This window comes from Falco biarmicus, chromosome 8 (genome assembly GCF_023638135.1).
Source record: "Falco biarmicus isolate bFalBia1 chromosome 8, bFalBia1.pri, whole genome shotgun sequence".
Classification (NCBI taxonomy): Eukaryota; Metazoa; Chordata; class Aves; order Falconiformes; family Falconidae; genus Falco; species Falco biarmicus.
The window spans coordinates 30,754,001-30,773,595 of record NC_079295.1 but is presented as its reverse complement, the minus strand read 5'-3'; the positions used below and the strand labels follow the sequence as shown (position 1 = coordinate 30,773,595).

Sequence of the window (19,595 nt, the reverse complement as noted above, 5' to 3'; positions counted from 1 at the left end):
TTTATATGGCTAAACAACATATTTTCCCTTAACCCTACTTGGCCTCCCTTGGCTGAATCTCACAAAAACAACAAATGAAAAAGAAAACCAGCCTGAAACAGATATCCAACACAGAAAATCTTAGGTTCAACATTAAATGTGGCAAATTTGTAAACATGCATGACACAGTCTTTCTATAATGAAAAGTTCAACAGCCACCTTGCCCGCCTGGAATTACTTTGCCTAAACAGCTCAGGCACATTGGAACTGGTCCTGAAGAGGTATTCTGTAATTTTTAGCACAGTAGAAAGAAAACAAACTTCAACAAGGAGGGGCAATATGATCAGATAAAGAAAAAAAGTGTAGGCTGAATATCAGGGAAAATCTGTAATATATTCAGATCTCAGGGAAATGGAGGAAGATACATGATTAAACCAGATAAAATCCCTACCAGAGGGAAATTAAGGGCAACTCCATATTATTATGGAGATGGAGTCTTCTCTACGTTTAGGTCTTTGGGAAAATTCAGTCCTTATGAAAGCCATGGAATTTGTGACCATCAGCTTGGGTGTTGGGGTTTTTTTTACTATCTTTATGTGTGGGCAGAATAGCAACAACAATATTTTGTTAATAAATAATGTCAAAACTGCATCCTGAAACACCACCAGGATGTCGGTAGAAAAACAAGGCTGCTTTTGTTTGTTACACTGCGTAATGCCTGATGGGTTTTAACCACAGTTTTGGAGCTACTGTTAAAACGCTTCTTGCTGAGTCAAGCCTAGGCATGCTGTTTACAAGGGTTAGCCCTGAAGGCTCTTGCATTGGCAGGGACTTTTAAGCTGAGCTAAGGAGTTTTTAGTTATTTTTGTTGTGCCTTAGAAAAAAAATAGTTGAGAGTAGCTAAGCACACCTAAAGTGGGGAGTGGAAGGGAGCTGTCAGTAACCACCTGCCATACCTGCCAGCGGCTTTGCTCTCTAGGCAAGGGCTTGATCCTGCAAAGCTGACACTGAAAATCGCCTTGGTTTAGAGCAGATGGAGTTATTGCATCGAACAAGCCCCAGCAGAGAAAGCTTTTGTGAAGAAGCCTGCTAAAATACAAAATACCCCCTTTGTTAGAAAAGGACCTATTCTTGGTTCAGCTTTGAACCTGCTGAAACACCCTGGCTGATGACTATTGCTCCAGTAATGCTGATCTTCTTCCTACAACCAATGGTGCAGAGTGAAATTCTAACAAATCAATAAAAGCTGCATGCAGAAAATGCATATAATGCCCACCACTGCTCTTCCACTGAGCCTGGACCATCCTGTGCAGTGCAAGAGGCGAGGGTGCCAAAGAAAAGGAGTATGTGGCTCTGTAATTTAATGCATTATCACAATGGTATGCAAAATGAGTCAGAATCTCCAGATTTATTTTTCTGTCATTTCTTAGCTCCTGAGTGCTGTAGTTTGCAACCTTAGTGCTAAAAATGTTGCTTTGTGGAAGTGGTACCTCATAGAATTTATATGTACCAATACAACTTCATTTATTCATTCTGCCCTAATTCTATACTCCTGGAATAGATTTCATCCCATATTCAGTTTTACTCCATTCTGCATTAAATCCTTTTGCAGTGTCCACCGGGCTCCAGTCCTGCCTTTCTCCCCATCCTCCATATAACCACAAGCTCACGAGCATCAGAATCCAGGATGATACTTTAAGTCCACAGTATTCCTGTTGGTTTGCACTGCACAGCACTCAAGGATGATCTGAATGAGATACTTCATTTTGCTAGACCAATCAAGCCAAGCAAGCATTGTAATTCTGTCTAATTTTTTGTAATGTCAAAAAAAAAAAAAAGGTCAAAAAATGAAACATGTCCAAAAAGAGTATCACCAAATAAGTAAAAACAACAGAGTTTGTACAGAAAAGTGAGTTGTCCTAATGCCTAGAGAAACACGGAAAAAAACCCTCTAGAAGTATACTTCAGGGAAATACCAACGTGACCTGCTTCTGGATTATATATTTATGCATATAATAAATGCTCAGTGGTTTGGAATAAGACTCATGTCCTGAAAATTATTTGTCATGCTGCTTAACAAGGAAATCACTGAGATATGGAGACTGAGAACAGTGAGCAGATATACAACAAATCTTTCAGGCCTCTGTCTTGTCATGTGGATCTTTTATTACTGGACTTTTCCATACTCCCTTTCATATTCTCAAGAAAAAGGTCCCATAGGTGGTCCTGCTCAAGAGAGCCTTACAGATGAGTTCCCTCCAGTCAGGATAAAATAACGTATGTTCTCATTAGGCCAAATGCAAACAGTGATGAAGGGGAATGTGCTGCCATGTCACATCGAGCAATCAGGAAACAAACCTTTGACATAATGCAGCAGGCAGATAATAAGACCCCATAGTTAGCAACAAATGAGACTACACTTAATTTGCTGTGCAATGTTCATGTAATTAGATAAATTTGGTACCAGCAAGACAGCAGACAGCTAGAATATGGGCTTGATGAATTGGGGGCTCTCTGTCAGGCTCTGATCACATTCATCATAAAGCCAAAACTCAGTGACAGATTTTTTCTTCCAAACATTTGCCGTAATTTTCTGGAGTGAAAATATGCACATGCCTTTTTTTTTTTTTTTTTTTTTTTTTTGAGTTGTACTTTAAACAAGATGGATTTCTGAACCATCAGGATAGAGTACAAATTTCTAGAGGCTCAACTGTGCCTGCGGAGTCCACCCATGCTATTGAGCAAAAGCCACACAACCACTAAGTACGTTCTAGTCCAGCTTTACCACCATGATGTTCTGGATGATTTCACATTGGAAATCCTCCAGTAGAGGAGGTGAGCACTATGCTATCACCTCCAGCACAGAGACTGGAGGAGAGAAGACAGAAGCAGAACAAAAACTAGAGGAAGAAAGGGCAGAAGATGAGGTTACAATGTTTGCAGGTAAGATTGAAAGAGAAAAACTGGTTGGGAGACTAACTCCACAGCTGGTAAGAATTTTCCCAGTGTGGTTGTGCCATAGTCCAGGATACTTGGACATGAGCCAAACAGAAGTGGCATTCCCTTGGTCCTAAAAAAAACCCACAGCCAAGAAGCAGTTGGCTGCTCAGCTTTGGTTCTTCACCAGCCACAGAGGCAGCCTTCAGTGCAATGCCCAGGTAGATTCAAAGACGACTGCGTTTCCTTTTCTAAGACCGGCAACCAAGTTTTCTCTCCAGTACCTCACAAGTCATTTTTATGAGAGGTGCTGCTGGGAAGGTGAAGGATTCCAAGGAAGAAAGGCAACAGGTATTTGCCCACAACTCTACCCAAACACTAAGCAGGACACTCTTGGTCTTCTGACATACAAATGTGGTCACTGCTAAGACTGTGGATTATTAATATTGGCACAGATGAAGTGAAACCTGATCTGCCAGCACTGTACACTTGGCCAAGGTTGATTAGTTGGACAACCCCAATATGATAAAATACTGGCTCCTGTCACTAGAGGATATGATTCACAGGCACATAGCACCAGCAGAACATCCGGCTTCGTGGTCCCACCAAAGAAACTGCTGTGGAGCCCCAGGGCACATGCAGTGCACCCAATCCTTCTCATGAGGAGTGAAGGGCAACTTTGAGCAGGGCACACAATCTGTGCCAAATGTCCGAGCATCTGCCAGTCCTCTCTTCTAACCACTGCCTTGAATATTGCCCCTTTCAGAAGTCAGTGTGTGCTTTGTTAGCCAAAGCTCTGGCTTCTTAACTATCTCCCAGTATGTTTGGTTTTTTGTTTTGTTTTTTTTTTTTTTTATTAATCTGTCTTTTTTCTACAGTTTTCATATGTACTTGCACACAAGACCAGAACTATTTCATACAGCCCCCCTTAGCCCCCCACCCCATTCCCATGCTAGCAATCTGCTCTGTCTTTTCCCCTTTGCACACAGCATGGAAGGAGCTGCTCTGCCCCTTTAAACATCCAGTCAAACTGACTGCCAGCCAAAAAGACAATGATTTGTCTTCTGGTAGGATCCAGGGGAATGCCCTATCATTTTTTTCCTGCAGCATTTTGGAAGCGGAATAAAGCCCTGGTAGCTGTGGGACTCCACATATCTCCTGGCTGCCGCCGTCTGCGTTACTTGCCTCCCGGGGACTGTTCCCCGGCTCACACCCAGCCAGAAAAAGCACAGCTCTACAAACAGCCCCTGCAAAGCCAGGTGAGCGCTGACCCTGGCTGGATGGCGAGACCACAATGGGGCTTTGGGGTTTCCAATGAGAGTTTTTTAAGTGATGAGCCCTATTTGTTCTTCCCTTGCTCTTGCAAATTGTTTCCGTCCCTTACAGGTTTCCCCACACCAAGTGCCCTAGGATCCATCCTTCAGCTGATGACTGAGCCCTGTGTTACAGCCATGGGTTGAGGGATTTTGGGGCGGCCGTGGGACCACCAATCCCATCAGGCTGCCCCTCACCTCCCATGGGGATAGTGCATTTCAGGGACAAGGAGAAACCCCTCCGCCTGCATGGTCATGACAACCTCTGCTCACATCCCTGCTGGGGCCTTTTTCCCTGCCCTGATCAAAGCTTGCAGGAGGTGAAACCAGATCTCCCTACAAACATCCTCCAAGGCATCAAGGACTATTGCGCTGCCACATCCTAGATGAAGAGATGGACCATGATCCCCCCTCTCAGGGTATAGTCTCTGACCAGTGCCTGTGCTCACTTCCCATCACCTGCCTTGGGGAGAAGTGGGCTCTTGCGAGGAGGTCACCACAAAAACCCAGGGTCCTGCCCCTCCGGAGCAGACACAGACACCCGCGTGAGGACCTGCCTCTATACCACATTGCAGAAAACACCACCCAGCCTGTCCTGGCCATTGTCTGGTAAAATCAAACTGAATTACAGAATTCCCATTAGACTTCTGCTGCCATCCCCCAAACCGGCGGGCAGGGAGGGACGGTACACGAGGTTTCCAAATGGAGGAATCGGTGCTGGGTGTTCACCAAGATGGTGTCAGAAACGACCCGAGCATGGCATAATGTAAGAAACACCAGGGGTGCAAAAGCACAAGTCAAGTGTGTCCCCAGGACGTCAGCCAGATAACAACACGGAAGCCCTGTACTCCCATCCTGCTGCTGTACGGCACTTCTATAGGTTTAATAGAGCTGTAGAGCATTTCTGCCAGGCAGGTCAGTATTGCCACTGGATGGGGACAGTGTGGTGGAGGGTGGCCAGTGGGGCCAGCCTGCCAGGAGGGCTGTGAGTCCCTGGGACCTTAGCAGCGGGATTCGGCGTACCGTGGTGACTGATGTTTTAGCAAGGCACGGGAGTGGATATGCAAGACTTACCCATGGATAGCGTGGATAGAGTGAGGTTCGTAATGGTATCGTCCTTCCTGGTGGCGCATGTCAATTGGCAAAGGAGCGTGGAAGGCCGGAAAAATGTGCTGCGGCACTGTTGAGGGGAATAGAAGAAGAAGAAAAAAAGGGACTTCAAAAACTTTTCCTTTCCTTTTAAAACAATTTCAAAGGCACTAAATCTCCATGAATTTCAGAGCAAGAGCAGTGCAAGACAAGGGGTCTTCATGATATCAGCGCTATCATACACCAGAGAAGTGGAATGAATAAATAATCAAAGTCATGCGGAGAAATCCTACATCTTCGACATAAAAGATCTCCAACAGGGTTTTTGACAAAGACAAGCAGCTAAGCGCTCTTTGAACTTGAGGAGATTATAGGAAGCACCAAGGAAAACTAGACTTGCAACGCAAATCAGACTCAACAGAGCCTGGCGGGATCCAGACCTGCATCGTCCCTCAAGCCTGGAGTGGCAGCAAACACCTTTCCTTAAGGTCTGTACGCACAAGTTGGAAATATTTACCTAAAAATGTAACAGCGAGAGCAGCGCTAATGCAGACTGTCTAGGCAGTCAGAAGAGGCTCAAAAGTGCCTACTGCCAGGTTCTGAGAGAGGAGCCCAAATTGCTCTCACTTGTAATCACTTGAGGCCCTATTTTTTATTCATTTGAGAAGCTTGTTTCATCTTTGATGGAAAGATAAAGTGGTCTCAAAAGGCAGAGAACACCTACATTGACTTATTAAATCGACAGGTTTTAATATTTATTATTGACCCCAAAAGTTAACAGCGAGAATATTTGAGTGAGCCAAGCTGATGGCAAATTCATCAGGTTATTTCTCCATGCCACCCCCGACAACACTGCCTGGCCACCTGGGCCTTTCATGCTAAAATTACAGAAGCTAAAGAAGTACAATTAGCAGAGACTCGATAACGATACTACTGTACAATCGCCCTCTGATACGGCTCATCACATCTGTAACTATGCCGCTTTCTAGATTTGTACCAGCAGTCGGCTTAAAGATAAAAGGCTGGTCTTGCTCTGCCTTTACAAACAGAACTTCTTCATTAAAGACTAATTAATATTGTCGCAGGTCTTCCCGTTCACTCTCCGGCTTCTTGGCCATTCTCTGTAACGGGAGACTAAAAGCAAAACAAAACCAACCTCCTGAGTAAGCCCTTCAAAACCCACTCTGTGCTCAGTATTTCACTGTGACTTGCCTCTGTGACAGGTAGCATCTCTCTGTAGAGTGGGGAAGCACCATCCAAAACCAAAGTGTCAAGGCTTGGGCCAAGTCGCTCGCTGATGCTCAGCAAACTCCAGAAAACGCCAAACTCTTTTGCTATGAAAGACTTAAAATTCAGCCTTTCGCATCTGTAACTCCAGCTGCAACAGAGTTATACTAACTCTGTCCAGCGAGGCTGTGCTCCTTTTGGGTCCGTCACGCAAAGCCTGTGTGAAATCCCCGTATATGTCTTTCCCGGCATATCAGCAAGAGGATCTGAGGCTCCTACTCCCATTGCAACGTACAATCCCTGAGCACAGCACGGCACAGGCACGTCAGCCGGGCTGCTGGGAGAGGTGAGAGACTACACAAAAACAACCCTCCTGCCAACTCTGCTGAAAGGCGTTAAGCTAAGGTAGTCGGGGTGGAAAGTATTTAAGGCTCCGCAGCAGACTTGCTCTCCGTGCTCCAGCGAAGGGCTGGCACCACACACTACCTGATACACTGGGAGCATTTTTGCAGCTCGCCTAATGTCAGGACACAGTAGGGTAACTGTTAACTGCCTTCCCCCCTTCTGCTCCCCTCCCTTCCTCTCCCAAAAGCAGTTCAGGGAGAGAATAAACTTGCATCCTTTAGGATCTGCTTTAGCAGAAGGAAGATCCACCCTTTAACCATCCCTTGTAGGGGCGATCTGTTCCATAAGGCAAGGAGACTTTATTTGAAGAGGCAGCCAGTGTTTTTCCAGGTCAGAAATACAGCAGAGTTCAGCCATCACATCCCATTCCCTGCTCAGGCAGCACCGTACAGCCTCTGGTCTCCCCAGACCACACTCAGCCCAAACTGCTGCCAGGATGGGCAGGCACCTAAAGCTGCTGTCTTCCTCCCTGGGGACACTGCTGTCCCTTGGCTACGGCCACAGCTACAACCCACTGCTGCTGTGGTGACCAGAGGGAGTGGGGCACAGAGGTTTTACATCATCACATACCAAGCACGGTCAAAAAATCAACTGTCCCTGCACAGACATCTGATGCCAGACAGCACAAACATCTCCTCCAGCCTGAGCCTCTAGGCTGGGCTTCCTGTAGCACTCACCCCATATTTATGCCATACAAATAAACCCAAAGTAGCAGGGACTCTCCTGCGCTCCTTCGGCCAACCTACACAGCCCAGCTAGTGGCATCCCTATAGGTGAAGTTTTGGGAACTCCCAAAACTAGGTGTCCACTCTGCCTGTAATGGGCAGGGTTAGCCCCCAAACTGCAGGAAAGTGTGCGCTGACATGGGCTGAAACTGTGCTGGCCATCACGGTAATGTGTCAGTAATACAAAGAGTGATACCCTAATCCTTGGGCCCATTCCCTGGAGCAGTCAAATTTACTAATAATGGTGAAACTGTTAAGAATAACAGGTCAATATGAATCTCTTAAAACCCAGGGCAGTTATGTTTTATTTTGTAACTGTGCATTTCTGAATGATTGATTGGTGAGATAATATTGGAAATTATTGTGCTAAAAGAGTCTTTCCCTGCCACTCAGGAGAGCTGGGAAAAAGAGAACACAGTGTTTGCTGCCTGGCCTCCTTTCCTAGCTATCTGTTGGCATAAACACATCTGAAGTGAACATCTCCCTCCTCAAACCTCTGATTATTAATGGGAGAAAAATTTCCACATTCTTCCTCCCTCCCACTGGCACTGCTGGTTTGTTTTTAGCATTTCATCCTATTTGGACCACGGGACAGTCAGCAATGCCTCTGCCTGGGGCGCCTGTTTCACTCCGTCACTGACTTCCAGCCCCGCCACATGCTCTGTGCTTTGCTGCAGCCGAGGGCGAGGGGAAGGGTTGTGTTTGGTGGCATCCCCTTGCAACGTCCCACTTCAGGGCTCCCCCTCTGCTACCTTGCCTGCAGCAGCACCAGCCAACCCTACAGGCTCCAGTGGCTGGTGCTGTTCCTTTTTATTCTCTTCCAGGTGCTTGGTCAGAAATAATGAATGGTTTTATAGGCAATCAACTACCAATTCATAAATGTCAGCCTGGCTCTGCTTCTTGTTGCCACCCCTCCTGAAAAGGACAGTGAGCTGGCAGTAGGACAGCAACACATGCCTTTAACAAAGATGGATGTTTTACACATACGAGTTAAAAAGACAATTATATTCAATTACTTCAAGTAAGTCACGGTGATGTATTCCTGAATAGCCACAGGAAGGGCAATATGATGATTAGGCAATGAATTTGCCAACTTTAATCTAATCAAGGCAATCTTTTGTTTAGCATTATCTGCTTTGCGGTGGCAGAGGATTTACCAAACCCAGGCAATCTTTGCAGATTTAACCCCAAACCTGCCCAATTAGCACTAATGATGATTGTTTTACACAGAGGGAGGCAGGTTTTAGCAGAAGGCCTGGGGAAAGCTTTTGCCCAGGAAAAAGTTGGGCCATGCCAAGCCATGCGGTACGATACGCTGGGGTGCAGAGCCGTGACATGGCACCTCCAAAAGTCCCCTAGCACTGGAACAACAGAGAAGCATTTTCTCTGGGTCCTGAGGAAGGAAAAGAAAACCAAAGAACACATCAAAGCAGCACCCAAGGGGTAGGGAGAATGGGAAAACAGGGTGTTTGGTACAGAAATAACATGGCTCTTCATCAAGCCCATGGCACACAGCTCCTGGGGTGAAGCACAGCGCAGAGCAGCAGGGCTCAGCCGGGAGGCCCCACCTTGCACCCAGCCGCTGCTTGTGCAGGAATGCGTCTGCTCTGCCGTGCTGTTTGATAAGGGGAAAGACGTTGCTACCTGTCCCCACTTGTTGGAGCTGATTTTCTGGCCAAGGTTTATGAGCAAGACACGGACCTCCCACTGCTGTATTCTCATCCTCTTCTATTCAAAGGCCAGCCAACCCTCTGGCTTCAAAAAGAAAAGATATGAAGCAGAAATGGAGGTTTAAAGGGGATGTCCCTTTGCCGAAAATCCCAGGAATCAGGGAGGGAGGCATCAGAAAGAGGCATTTTTGGAGGATGATGCAGGCTTTTGATTATCTCCAGAGATAAACCTGTGCTTCAAGAAAAACACAGACTGCACATATGAGTTTGTACAGCAAGCAAAGGAGCCGTTTTGACATCACTCACAGCAGCACCTTTTTTTAAGCCCCAAAAAAAAGAATTAGGAAGGGTCAAATAAGCTTTCTCTGTTCCAAACACTTCAGCCTACACACGTGATCGCTCAAAAAAAAAAAAAACCCACCAAAAAAACCCCAAAAGCAGCAGAAGAAAAGAAATCAGACCCCATGCCGCTGAATCGGGTTTCGTTTGCAGTTTGCTTTGACAAAAACAATTCCGAAAGCCCTTGGGAAAGCACTTAAAGGATGTCTTCTGTTCCCACTGGCAACTGGGGTACTGCAGCAAGACTGGCTGGAGAGACACCCTGAGAAGCAACCCCCACACCCTCTGTGCCATCTGATACGTACCGGGCTCCTGCTGCTTTATCTAAAGCACATGTGAACAGCGCAGGCCACCAGGTGTGCTTGGTTTTCCTACTGATGTCCAACAGTCTTCTGTCAGAACAAGCAGTCCAGGCTGTGAGTGAGCTTCTCTGCCATCAGAAATACAGTGTAAACACTTTGCCATCAACAGGGAAAGTCAGTTGTTGAGGGGAAAAGGTAGACGATTGCTGTCTGAATAATTCAGTACCTGTAGTTCTTTCCTCAACAAATTTGCAAAAACACCCATAAAAAAATCAACATTTTTTTAAAAATATATTCCTTATAAAAAAGGAAAAGCAAATACTGACTTCTTTGAGATCCCTTTTGGCTTGATTTTCTGTGATTTTAGTGATGCAGGGGACACAGTTTTCATAATGGGATCACAAGCTACCTTGCAAAGGCTAACAAAGCTTCACCTCTCCTTAAGAAGAGAAGCAAACATGGATTTGAAACACAGGCCCTTTTTATTTCTTTTTTTTTTTTTTTTTTTTGACTCAAGAGGGGTTGAAACAGGGTAAGGTAAAATAACTTGCCCAAGTCTACGCAGTCAAACGAGCAGGTTCCCCAGTGAACCTCAACCACAGCAGGCAGAAAACGCAACTTTATCTCTAAAAGGATTTGGAGCCCCAGGCTATTGGGTTGATTTGGATTAGTGGGAGAAAAACTTCTCCAGACAACAGCTCACACACTCCTGTCACCACGGTGTTATCAGCAGTTGTGCACAAGCAGCTGGCACAAAAAAAAAAAAAAAAAAGTGGGAAGAGGCTTTCCCAGAAGATGCTGGTGAGAGTCCGCGAGTGCTTTCTCAGCAGCAGCGCTGTGCTGTCACGGGCCACATCCCTGTCACTGGGGGTGGCAGGATGCTGCTTGGGGCCACACAGCAGCTTGCAACAGCTTCTGCTTTTTTTTTCCCCAGGTTCAGATTCTTAGAAAAGGATAACAGGAAAGTTAACTGCTGTTTGCACTAGGCACTACATAAAAACCTCGAAGACATGACAGGAGGCATTTGCTAATTTTCCCCATCTCCACAGCAAAGGCCCTTCTTGCTGCCCGCATTTCCTTCTGGATGCCAAATATTACTCTCTTCTCAAGGACCAGGTTAAAGATACAACAAATATGAAGTGTCCCTCACTCAGTCATCACCCTGAGAAGCCCAGAACATCAAGTGAGAAATAAATTGTAGGCAGCATTTGTTTTGGTGCTATACTTTTTAAAGTCCCAATTTTACTCATCCACAGCATACATATTAAAAGGACTCTTTTTTTTTTGCATCCAACACCTGTGGTGGCAAACATCGGGTTTGTTTTGAAACTGCAAAGAGGGGCTCGTGCTTTGCTCCCCAGCCTTCCTGCAGCAATTTTCCTCATGTCAGAGCTCCCCTGGCCTCGGTGGGCTTCTGAGCATCCCTGGACAGTCTTGGCCTGTGAGCAGGGGAGGCAAACCCAGCCCCAGGCGACTTGAGTATGTGTGTGGCTACTTGACTCCCTTTGATAGTCCCTCCTGGGCGTTTCAGTGTTGTACTTGGATGGCCGCCCCTCCAGCAAAGTGCTGCAGGGCTGTAGGTGTCGGCAAGGGAGATGTTTTTGTGTTTGTGTGACGTCCCCAGAATAATGATCTCGCTGTTTAAGTGAGTTGAGCGAATGAATGAGCACAAGAAAAACATCTTTGCTGAAAGCACAGCCAAAGTTAATGCACCATTAATAATGGCCCGGGTGAATTATTGGAAGAGATAATAGGCCTGGGGTCAGGGAAGGTCTGAGACAAAGAACGGGGAAAATTGGGTCACAGAAACATGACAGAGCAGATCACGCTGATGTGCCTGTGGGATTCTCCTCAGATGAAGTCATGTCCCACCATGCAGAATATTAAGGGCTTTTCAGGGAAAGCCATTCCCAGAACCACCACTTGGATCGATAGGTGGAGGAGGGGGAACAGACACACAAGGTTTCAGTAGCTGCCACTTAGCTCCCCACCAGCCCCCATTTGAGAGCTTCACTTTAATGTTGTTTAGATACTTTCCAAAATACACCAACTGCATGCCTACCTCAAAAAGGGATAATTATGTGGTTGCTATTTACACCAGTCTGCATATTTTCTAAGCAGAGAGAGGTGTCTGGGGGAGTACCTGCATTCCCCGAATGGCAGCGCTGTGCATTTCACAAAAAGCTCTCTCAGGTGTTTCAGCAGCCCCGCTTTTCTGCCTCCAAAACTGCAGCGGACCAGCCGTGGAGCCACAACCTCATCTCCCACCCCACCAGCTGCCCGGCTTCACAGCACTAAATTACTGACGAGCCTCACTTTGTCAGAATTTCCCTTCTTTAAAGTAGAGATAATAATACCACCCTACCTCAGAGGTTTGGTTAATGTTTATACAGCACTTTAAAAATGATGTGGTAATTAAGTGCTCAGTATTATTATATCAACGTGTATAATGATTCCAGCAGACAGCACTACAAACAGGGCTGCACCGTGTGTGCTTTTCTTTTGTTTAGCTTGTTAGCATTTGCTTTGGTTTTCATACAGCATACTTCAATTATTATTGGTTAATTATTACTTTGTTTTATTACCTACTCAGTGGCTTTGACAAAAATAAAAGAGGAACTACGCAGGTAAAATAATAGTAAATATTCATTCTGGCCTGCTATGAACGTTATAGCAAGGATAAATGGGAGGCAGGCTCCCACCAGCTCACCTACTACAGGGGACCCCTCTCCTGCCCCAACTACTACAGGCCATTTTGAAATGCATTCAGCTTCAGCCAGCTGTTTCGATCCAGAGGGATGCAGAACCAGTTTTCTCTTCCTCTAACATACCTAAATGAAGAAAGATGGTGGAAGCCCAATTTACAAAACTGTTTTCTCAGACAATGCACATCAGGATGCTAGAGAAGGTAATGTGCTTAGTTTAACCATGGATTTGGTACAGCAAGCCAGGCTTCCCATTCGGGTAAGCTATCAAGAGCACACAACTAACTTCTGTTTGATAAACAGCTCAGGTAATGGTAAATACCTTGTAGGAGCATTGGAAGAAGGATCCTTGCTAGCATGCAGAAGTGTGAAAAGTAAACAAGAAATAATAAAAAATACATTGCCTGTCACCCATAAAATCACCAAAAAAGCCTCAAAACAAGCATTTTTCTGCTCAGACCTCAAAGCGTCTGCAGGACAAAGGCAGTCAGTGTGACTTCACTTTTGGAGAAACTCAGGTGCAGTGAGGAGCAGAGGAGAACACCAAGGCGGCTTGCCTCGCTGCTTGCCTCTCCTGCAGCAGTACTGCAGGAGCCCCCCACACACATCTCTGCCACGGAAAGATGCAGGAGCTGCTTGTTTCCCTACCAGCCAGCAGCGAGACCGCACAGGCAGCTGCTCAGCTCCCTGTGGTCCACAGACTTTGGATGCCCATGTGGATGTGGTAGTTCCTTTATGCAAAATAAAGCCCATTCCTGGGGTTACCTGCATAATAAAAGCCATTATAATGGCCATGAGACACAGAGAACATCTCCATCAGACACTGCAAATGCAAGGCTGCCGCTCTCCAGCATCCCAGAGGAAACCTCCTTGGGAGCCATCACAACAACCATCCATCCTCTTGGGGATGGCCCAGAGGAGTTTATCCTCTTACAAAGTTTATTCTAGTGCTTCCGCTCAGGTGGAAGAACAAAGAAAAAGTCTTTTGAAGATGCCGAGGGCTGCCATTATGCAGCTCCCAACCAGGACACAGGCACTGCCGGCACATGGCAGGTAGAAACGCGGTCCTGGTGGCCACGCAGCCAGGGAACACGTCTCAGCCCGGCTGCTGGTTTTGCATTTGGGCAGCGCTGCTGAGCCGCAGGCTGTGTCCAAAAGCGGGGCAGGCAGGCAGGCGTCTGCAGAGCGAGCTGGCTCTTGCAGCTGGGATATGGAGGTAAGATTAGATCAGCGAACTCCCCCTGCAGCCCCGTGGCCAACTGGAGGCAACGCCGAAGGAATTTGCCCATAAATCTCCTCCCCACCCCAAGAAGGAGGTGGTGTGCTTAAATGAACTCAGACCCTAATGGAAGTAGGATATTCTTGTTCATCTCAATGTCTAACCCGTCCTGAAGCTCCTGGCAGCTCTCCTCAGCTCGCTCCCATACACCGCCTGACCTTTGTTAAGGGCATTAAACCTGTCAGTCTTTTCCTGGGCAAAAAAGCTGGAATAATTACAGTGAGGCTAAAAATGGCCTTTCCCTCTACATGGAAAATTTAGATTAAAAATGTAAGAGTTCACTGACATTTTCTACGAGAACACAGAATTGTCATTAAGAAATCAAACCCTGAAATACCTCAGATGCTATCTGCCACCTCTGAAAGACTGCGTGAGGGGCTTTCTGCCTTAGCCACTGAAGGGCTGGGGACAGCTGCTGCTGACGGGGCTGCAAAGACCCCAGGAAACCCTGCAACGTCCTCCTATGAAGTAGCTGGCTTTGTAGCACACTTCAGGTGTCACCAGAAATGGGGCACTTCGCTTCTTGATGAGAAAACAGGAATTTTCTGAAGCCGGCGGACAACCCACATGGAAAGCTCTGGTTTTGCTCTCGTAAAACAGGTTGTCCTCAAAACTTGCAAAAACTTTAAAATGGTGTTGGGAGGACAAATATATTCACATCTATAGAAATATTTTCAGACATGCAGGTGGGGCATCTATGGCTAAAGGCGATGCATTATTTATTATTCTACAAGAATTCCTGGGGTCTTCAGGTTACTGATATGTGGTAGCCTTAAGGGGAAAAATCATTATTTTTTTACACCTCTGGGAAAGGTAAATAAATAACATGAAAGCAGAGCTTTCCTGCAGCCAGGGGGAACCCCATGAGCACGAGGAAGTCCTGCAGCGGGGTGCCTAACAGTGAAGCTCTGATGGCTTTCCAAAGAGCAATAATTAGAAAAGTCTCTGATCAGCCTTGCTGCCACCAGCCACCATCTTCAGTCCTAAATAGCCTGAGCTGGGGGAAGGTTTAAGGCAGAGCAGTTTTCCATCAGAAAACATTTTCCAGGAACCTGCAGCTGCTGTCAAAAGTGGCACAGAAGAGATCAGGATGGTTTATGATCTATTATATTTTACACTACACGAAGAACGTGGAAGTGATGAGCTTGAAATACCTTGACTTTATTACAACAATATCTGCCAACATGGGAAGTCTCTGAAAGAGATAGCTGAGAATTTTTGCTTCCTGGGAAATTAAAAAGAAAATAAAATTGCCTTTTTCTGCTAAGTAAGCATTGAATTCTTCTTTGGGACCCCATGAAATCTGAAACATCAGCAGCGTGATGGCACGTGGCAACCTGCCCCACTCGCGTGCTGCTGCTGCAGCCGCCCGGGTCTGAGTCTCTGAGCTGCAGTGTGCAGGGCGGCTGCTGAGGCACCTCCGCTCCAGCGCTCCAGGCTCATCCGCATCCCAGGCTCATCGCTAGGCACTGTGCAGGCACAGTGTGCCAGTGTGGCTGGAACAGGGATGAACAACAGGATGCGACTCCCATCTGGGATGTGCCGGTCAGCCCCACCACACTGGATCAGGAGTTTCTACCTCCCCACTGCAGATTTCCAGAGTGAGACTTTCCCACCAGTGTCAGTTTTTTATTAGATGGATGAGGAGCTACGGCTACCAAACAGCAGAAAACAAACCCAAAAGGCCTAACACAGCTTATTAATTCCACAGGTCTTGAGCTGCAAACGTTGAGAGTCTTGAAAATCACTTAATTGCCAGGCTGTCAGGCCAAGATGTATTTTGAGGATGCTGCCAATCTGACAGTTATTAACAAACAAAGAGGCCACAAGCCCCAACTGCACCAAGATCCTTGTTACTTCTACTCATGTGCCGCCTCCCAACAGGAAGTACTTAATAAGAATAATAATATCCCAAAAGGCCAACCTACGGCAGTGCAATTAAAAAGCTTTTCTGTCTCACTTTGAGGGGGAAAAAATGAGAGGGAAATTAAAATCAGACAGGAAATTCCACTAGAACAAGCTAGCTTATGTCCTAATAACCCAGGATTGTGCCAACTCCTCTAGAAGCAGAGAAAGGAAAGAAAAAAGAAAAGAGGAAAAAAAAAAAAGGGAAAAAAAAAGAAAAAGAGAAAAGCAGCCCTCCAGACTGACTCAGATCTGAGGCTACATTGTGGTTCAGCTGTGGCTGCAATTCTAAAGGGAGAAAGGCAGCGCAAGCGAATAAAAGGCAGTTTGCTTTTCGGGCAAGTTGCTGTTATATAATGTAACTCTTGTATGAAAGCGCGGCCACTGCCGCTTTGTCGAGACAAGACACAGCCCGATAAGCTCGAAGGGCCAGATGGATCTTGGGGCTTGTTCTCCAAACAGCTGCTGCCAGAGAATGGAAAGAAGAAAAAAGAAGAGAGGGGGGGAAACAAATATCCCAACCAGTGAGGAAGAAATCCTGCCGCACGAGGCGCAGGCAGGGAGGTGGAGGCAGACCAGATGGTGGTTCAGCTTGTGCCTGCCTGGATGGGCAGTTGGAGAAAAATCAGTATGTCAAAAATATCTAGGCAAACTTACGGATCCTTCAAGAAAGACATGTTCACAGAAGAACATATGCCTGCAGGTTTAAGGAAGAAGTTTTCTCCAAGTTGTTACCATCCTGCTTCCTGGGAAGCCAGTAGCATCCTGGATTCAGCGACCCTCTGCACCTCCAGCTGAGGTAGCAATTTCCAAAAAAAAGGGGCCACAGGGATTTGCCACTGACTGCTCGGTGACCAGGCCAGTGAATGGCAGACTCTTTCACTCCCCCATGTATTTCATGTTACAGCTCACTTCACAGTTGGAGCCACATCACTTGAAACAGCTGGTGAGAAGGGTGGTAAGAACGGGTTGCATGAACCTCAGCCAGCTCCCAAGTGCCCAGAGTATTCCCCCATATCCCCTGCCTTTCTCCCGCATTCCCCAATACCTGCCTGTGAGAGACTCCCCAAGTTCTCAAAATGTTTCTTTTTCCGGCTACCCCAAGGAGAGAGAAATGCATTTGACGCACGTGTGAATGAGGTCCTGACAGAGGTCCTGCCTCCTGTGGCAGGGACCCAGGGGAGCCGAGAAGCAGAGCATGAATCCATAAGGCAGCTAAATGTGCTACTCAATATGTCTTAGCTGCTCCTGGATCTTGATTTTACATCTAAGCAAATTTTCCTTGGCTCTCAAAAGTGCAACTGCTTCAGATCGCCTGTAATACATGGCTAAATTGTAATTTACCATTAGATGGAGGAATTATGGGAGAAAGCACCATCATTTGTGATCAGGAGGCAGCAGGAGCACCAGCGGACACTGATGCCCTCAGTTGCATCTGACATGACCAAGGCCAGGATCTCTGCTGGTGAGATGTGGAGGGATGAGGAAGCTCAGCAGCTTCAGACTGGAGACAAAAAAACCTGCTTAAGCACCAAAGGGCAAAACCAGCGAATGAAAAAAGAGGGAGAGTGCATCATCAGCTACCACGCAGTGCTCTCTGCATGACACTTCTCATCTGACAGCAAATCTAGCAGAGATCTGACCACGCACCTTCCACTGATGCAAATAAAAGCTTACTGAGGAGTGGCAAACCAAGCTGCATCCCCAGGAGCAGGTCTACAGATGAGGATGTCTTTTAGCATTCAAATAGACCCTGCCTCACGCCCCCAGCCACACATTCACACCCCTCCCCAGAGGTGACACTGGCACTCCCGCAGGCACACATTAAGCCAGCTCAGGGAGTTCATCCAGTTGAAAACTAACCACCTAAAATTTTATTGCATGGATTTTTGGCTGGATCAACTCCCTGAACCAGTTTACCATGAGATCGCTGGTGCACGGATGAGCAAAGGCCCCTTAGGCTGCTGTTCAGCAACCACTTCCAGCCCAGGCTGCCACTGAAAGCAAAAGTCCTGACCTCCTTTGGCCACCTGTCCCCACATCACGGCACTCTCCGTTATGGTGGCCAGGCTGTCTCTGGGTGGCCGCAGGGCCGACTGGACTGAGGAGTGCCTCCTGCTAAAAGGTAACTTATCCCTTCCCAAGGGCTGGTGAACTTCATGCTCACAGCCCAGCTTCCCAGGTGCTGGTCCTGGGGGGCACGGCTGCTTCTAGCATCGGCTAAACTACTTGTACGGAGTAGCTGAGCTGACCAGCCATTGCCAACTAAATACATTTCCCCGAATCCATCAGGTAGTGCACCACAAGCCGTGGGCTCGGGGAGCCAGCACAACTTGCAGGAGCTGGAAAGCTGCCTTGCAGAAGAATAACTCCCAAGCAGACGCCTAAATCCCATGAAAGCTCAGGTGCCAATGCCAACAAGAAAGGGCACGCCAGCCCGCCCTGAGCACAGACCTACCTGAACGGTCTCCCCCGTCACAGGGCTGCCTGCTGCCATCACGGGGACACCCGTACTGCTTCACGCTACAAAGACTTTCTCAATCTTTCAGGACAAGGCTGTGCTTCAAATGCAGAGCTGGCAGTTCTAACCTCTCCGATCCAAACCACAGGAGTGAGTTTGCTTTCTTTATGCATATGCTCCTCCAGGCACTAAAACAAACTGAAATCAAACTGTTCCTATAGGCAATGGCTTGAAAAATTTCCCCTTCGTATGAAAGGTCTGTTTATATTATTTGTAAAATTGAACAAATTGAGTCTGGAAAAACCCTGTGCAGAGTCTGCTGTGTGTTTTGACCAAACTTCTTTCTGGAAATGGAAGCAAAGATGCCCGCTTTCTAGTAGTCATGATAAAATTCGGGCTGGGTATTATTTTCTTGCACTTATACCCACGAGATAAGCATCTTGGTAGTCTTCGAAGAATTTTGGGAGCTTTCATGCCTCATCAGTCCCCAAAGCACTCACAGTCCATAAAGACTAAGAGGATACTGCATGAGCTGGCTTTTAACCAAGCATAAGGCAGTCTACCGCTCTTAACTAAGCAGAAGGTCTGACGAGGAGAGGGGTGAGGAAGTTATCTGTTTTACCCAGCTGTGGTTTTGGTGCAGGCTAATAACTCCCATGTATCATCCTGCCTTGGTATGAAAATTTTCTGACTGGTGTTAAAAATGGTCCCAGCGCAGTTTGCAGCGGATTCTCTGGGCAGCTCATGCAAAGTGCTGGTTGTTAGCATGCTGCTTGTGTAATGAGGGTGCTTAAGACTGTAAGGGGTCTCTGGAAGGTCTTGAAGAGTGATTGCAGTTCAGGAGATTCACCCACCTGGAAACACTCTGATTTATGGCCTGCTCAGTTAATAGCCCTGCTTAACACAGGAGTTTGTCGAGATTAAGTAATTGCCTGAAACAAAAAGTTTATTATCTTTAAGTCTGTGCTGATGAATGACTGGGTGTTGGAAGAATCATGTGAAAGATCATCTGTGATTCCCTCCCACTTTAAGGGGGGAAAAAAAATAAAAAAAATAAGGTTTTAAAAGACAAGCTTTTCCAAAAGGAGTTTGAAAGCTCACAACATACACTGAAACACGGTCACAGACAGTTACAAGCAGGAGGTTTTACATCTCAGGTGCCATCTAATAAATAGCTCAAGTAGTACCATTCTGTGATGCATTTTCCACCAAGAACTGCAAATATTTTGTGAAAATTAATTAATACCACCCCTTGAGAG

General features: G+C 46.6%; 1 protein-coding gene across 2 annotated transcripts in view; it reads right to left on the bottom strand.

Moving 5' to 3' along the window:
• Positions 1-19,595, bottom strand: part of GLI2 (GLI family zinc finger 2) — a 199,747-nt gene that overhangs the window by 64,540 nt on the left and 115,612 nt on the right. For both annotated transcript variants that reach the window (XM_056350159.1, XM_056350160.1), the window contains exon 3: positions 5,304-5,409. In XM_056350159.1, the coding sequence (XP_056206134.1) occupies positions 5,304-5,409 (106 nt within the window). The remainder of the gene's footprint in view (positions 1-5,303; positions 5,410-19,595) is intronic.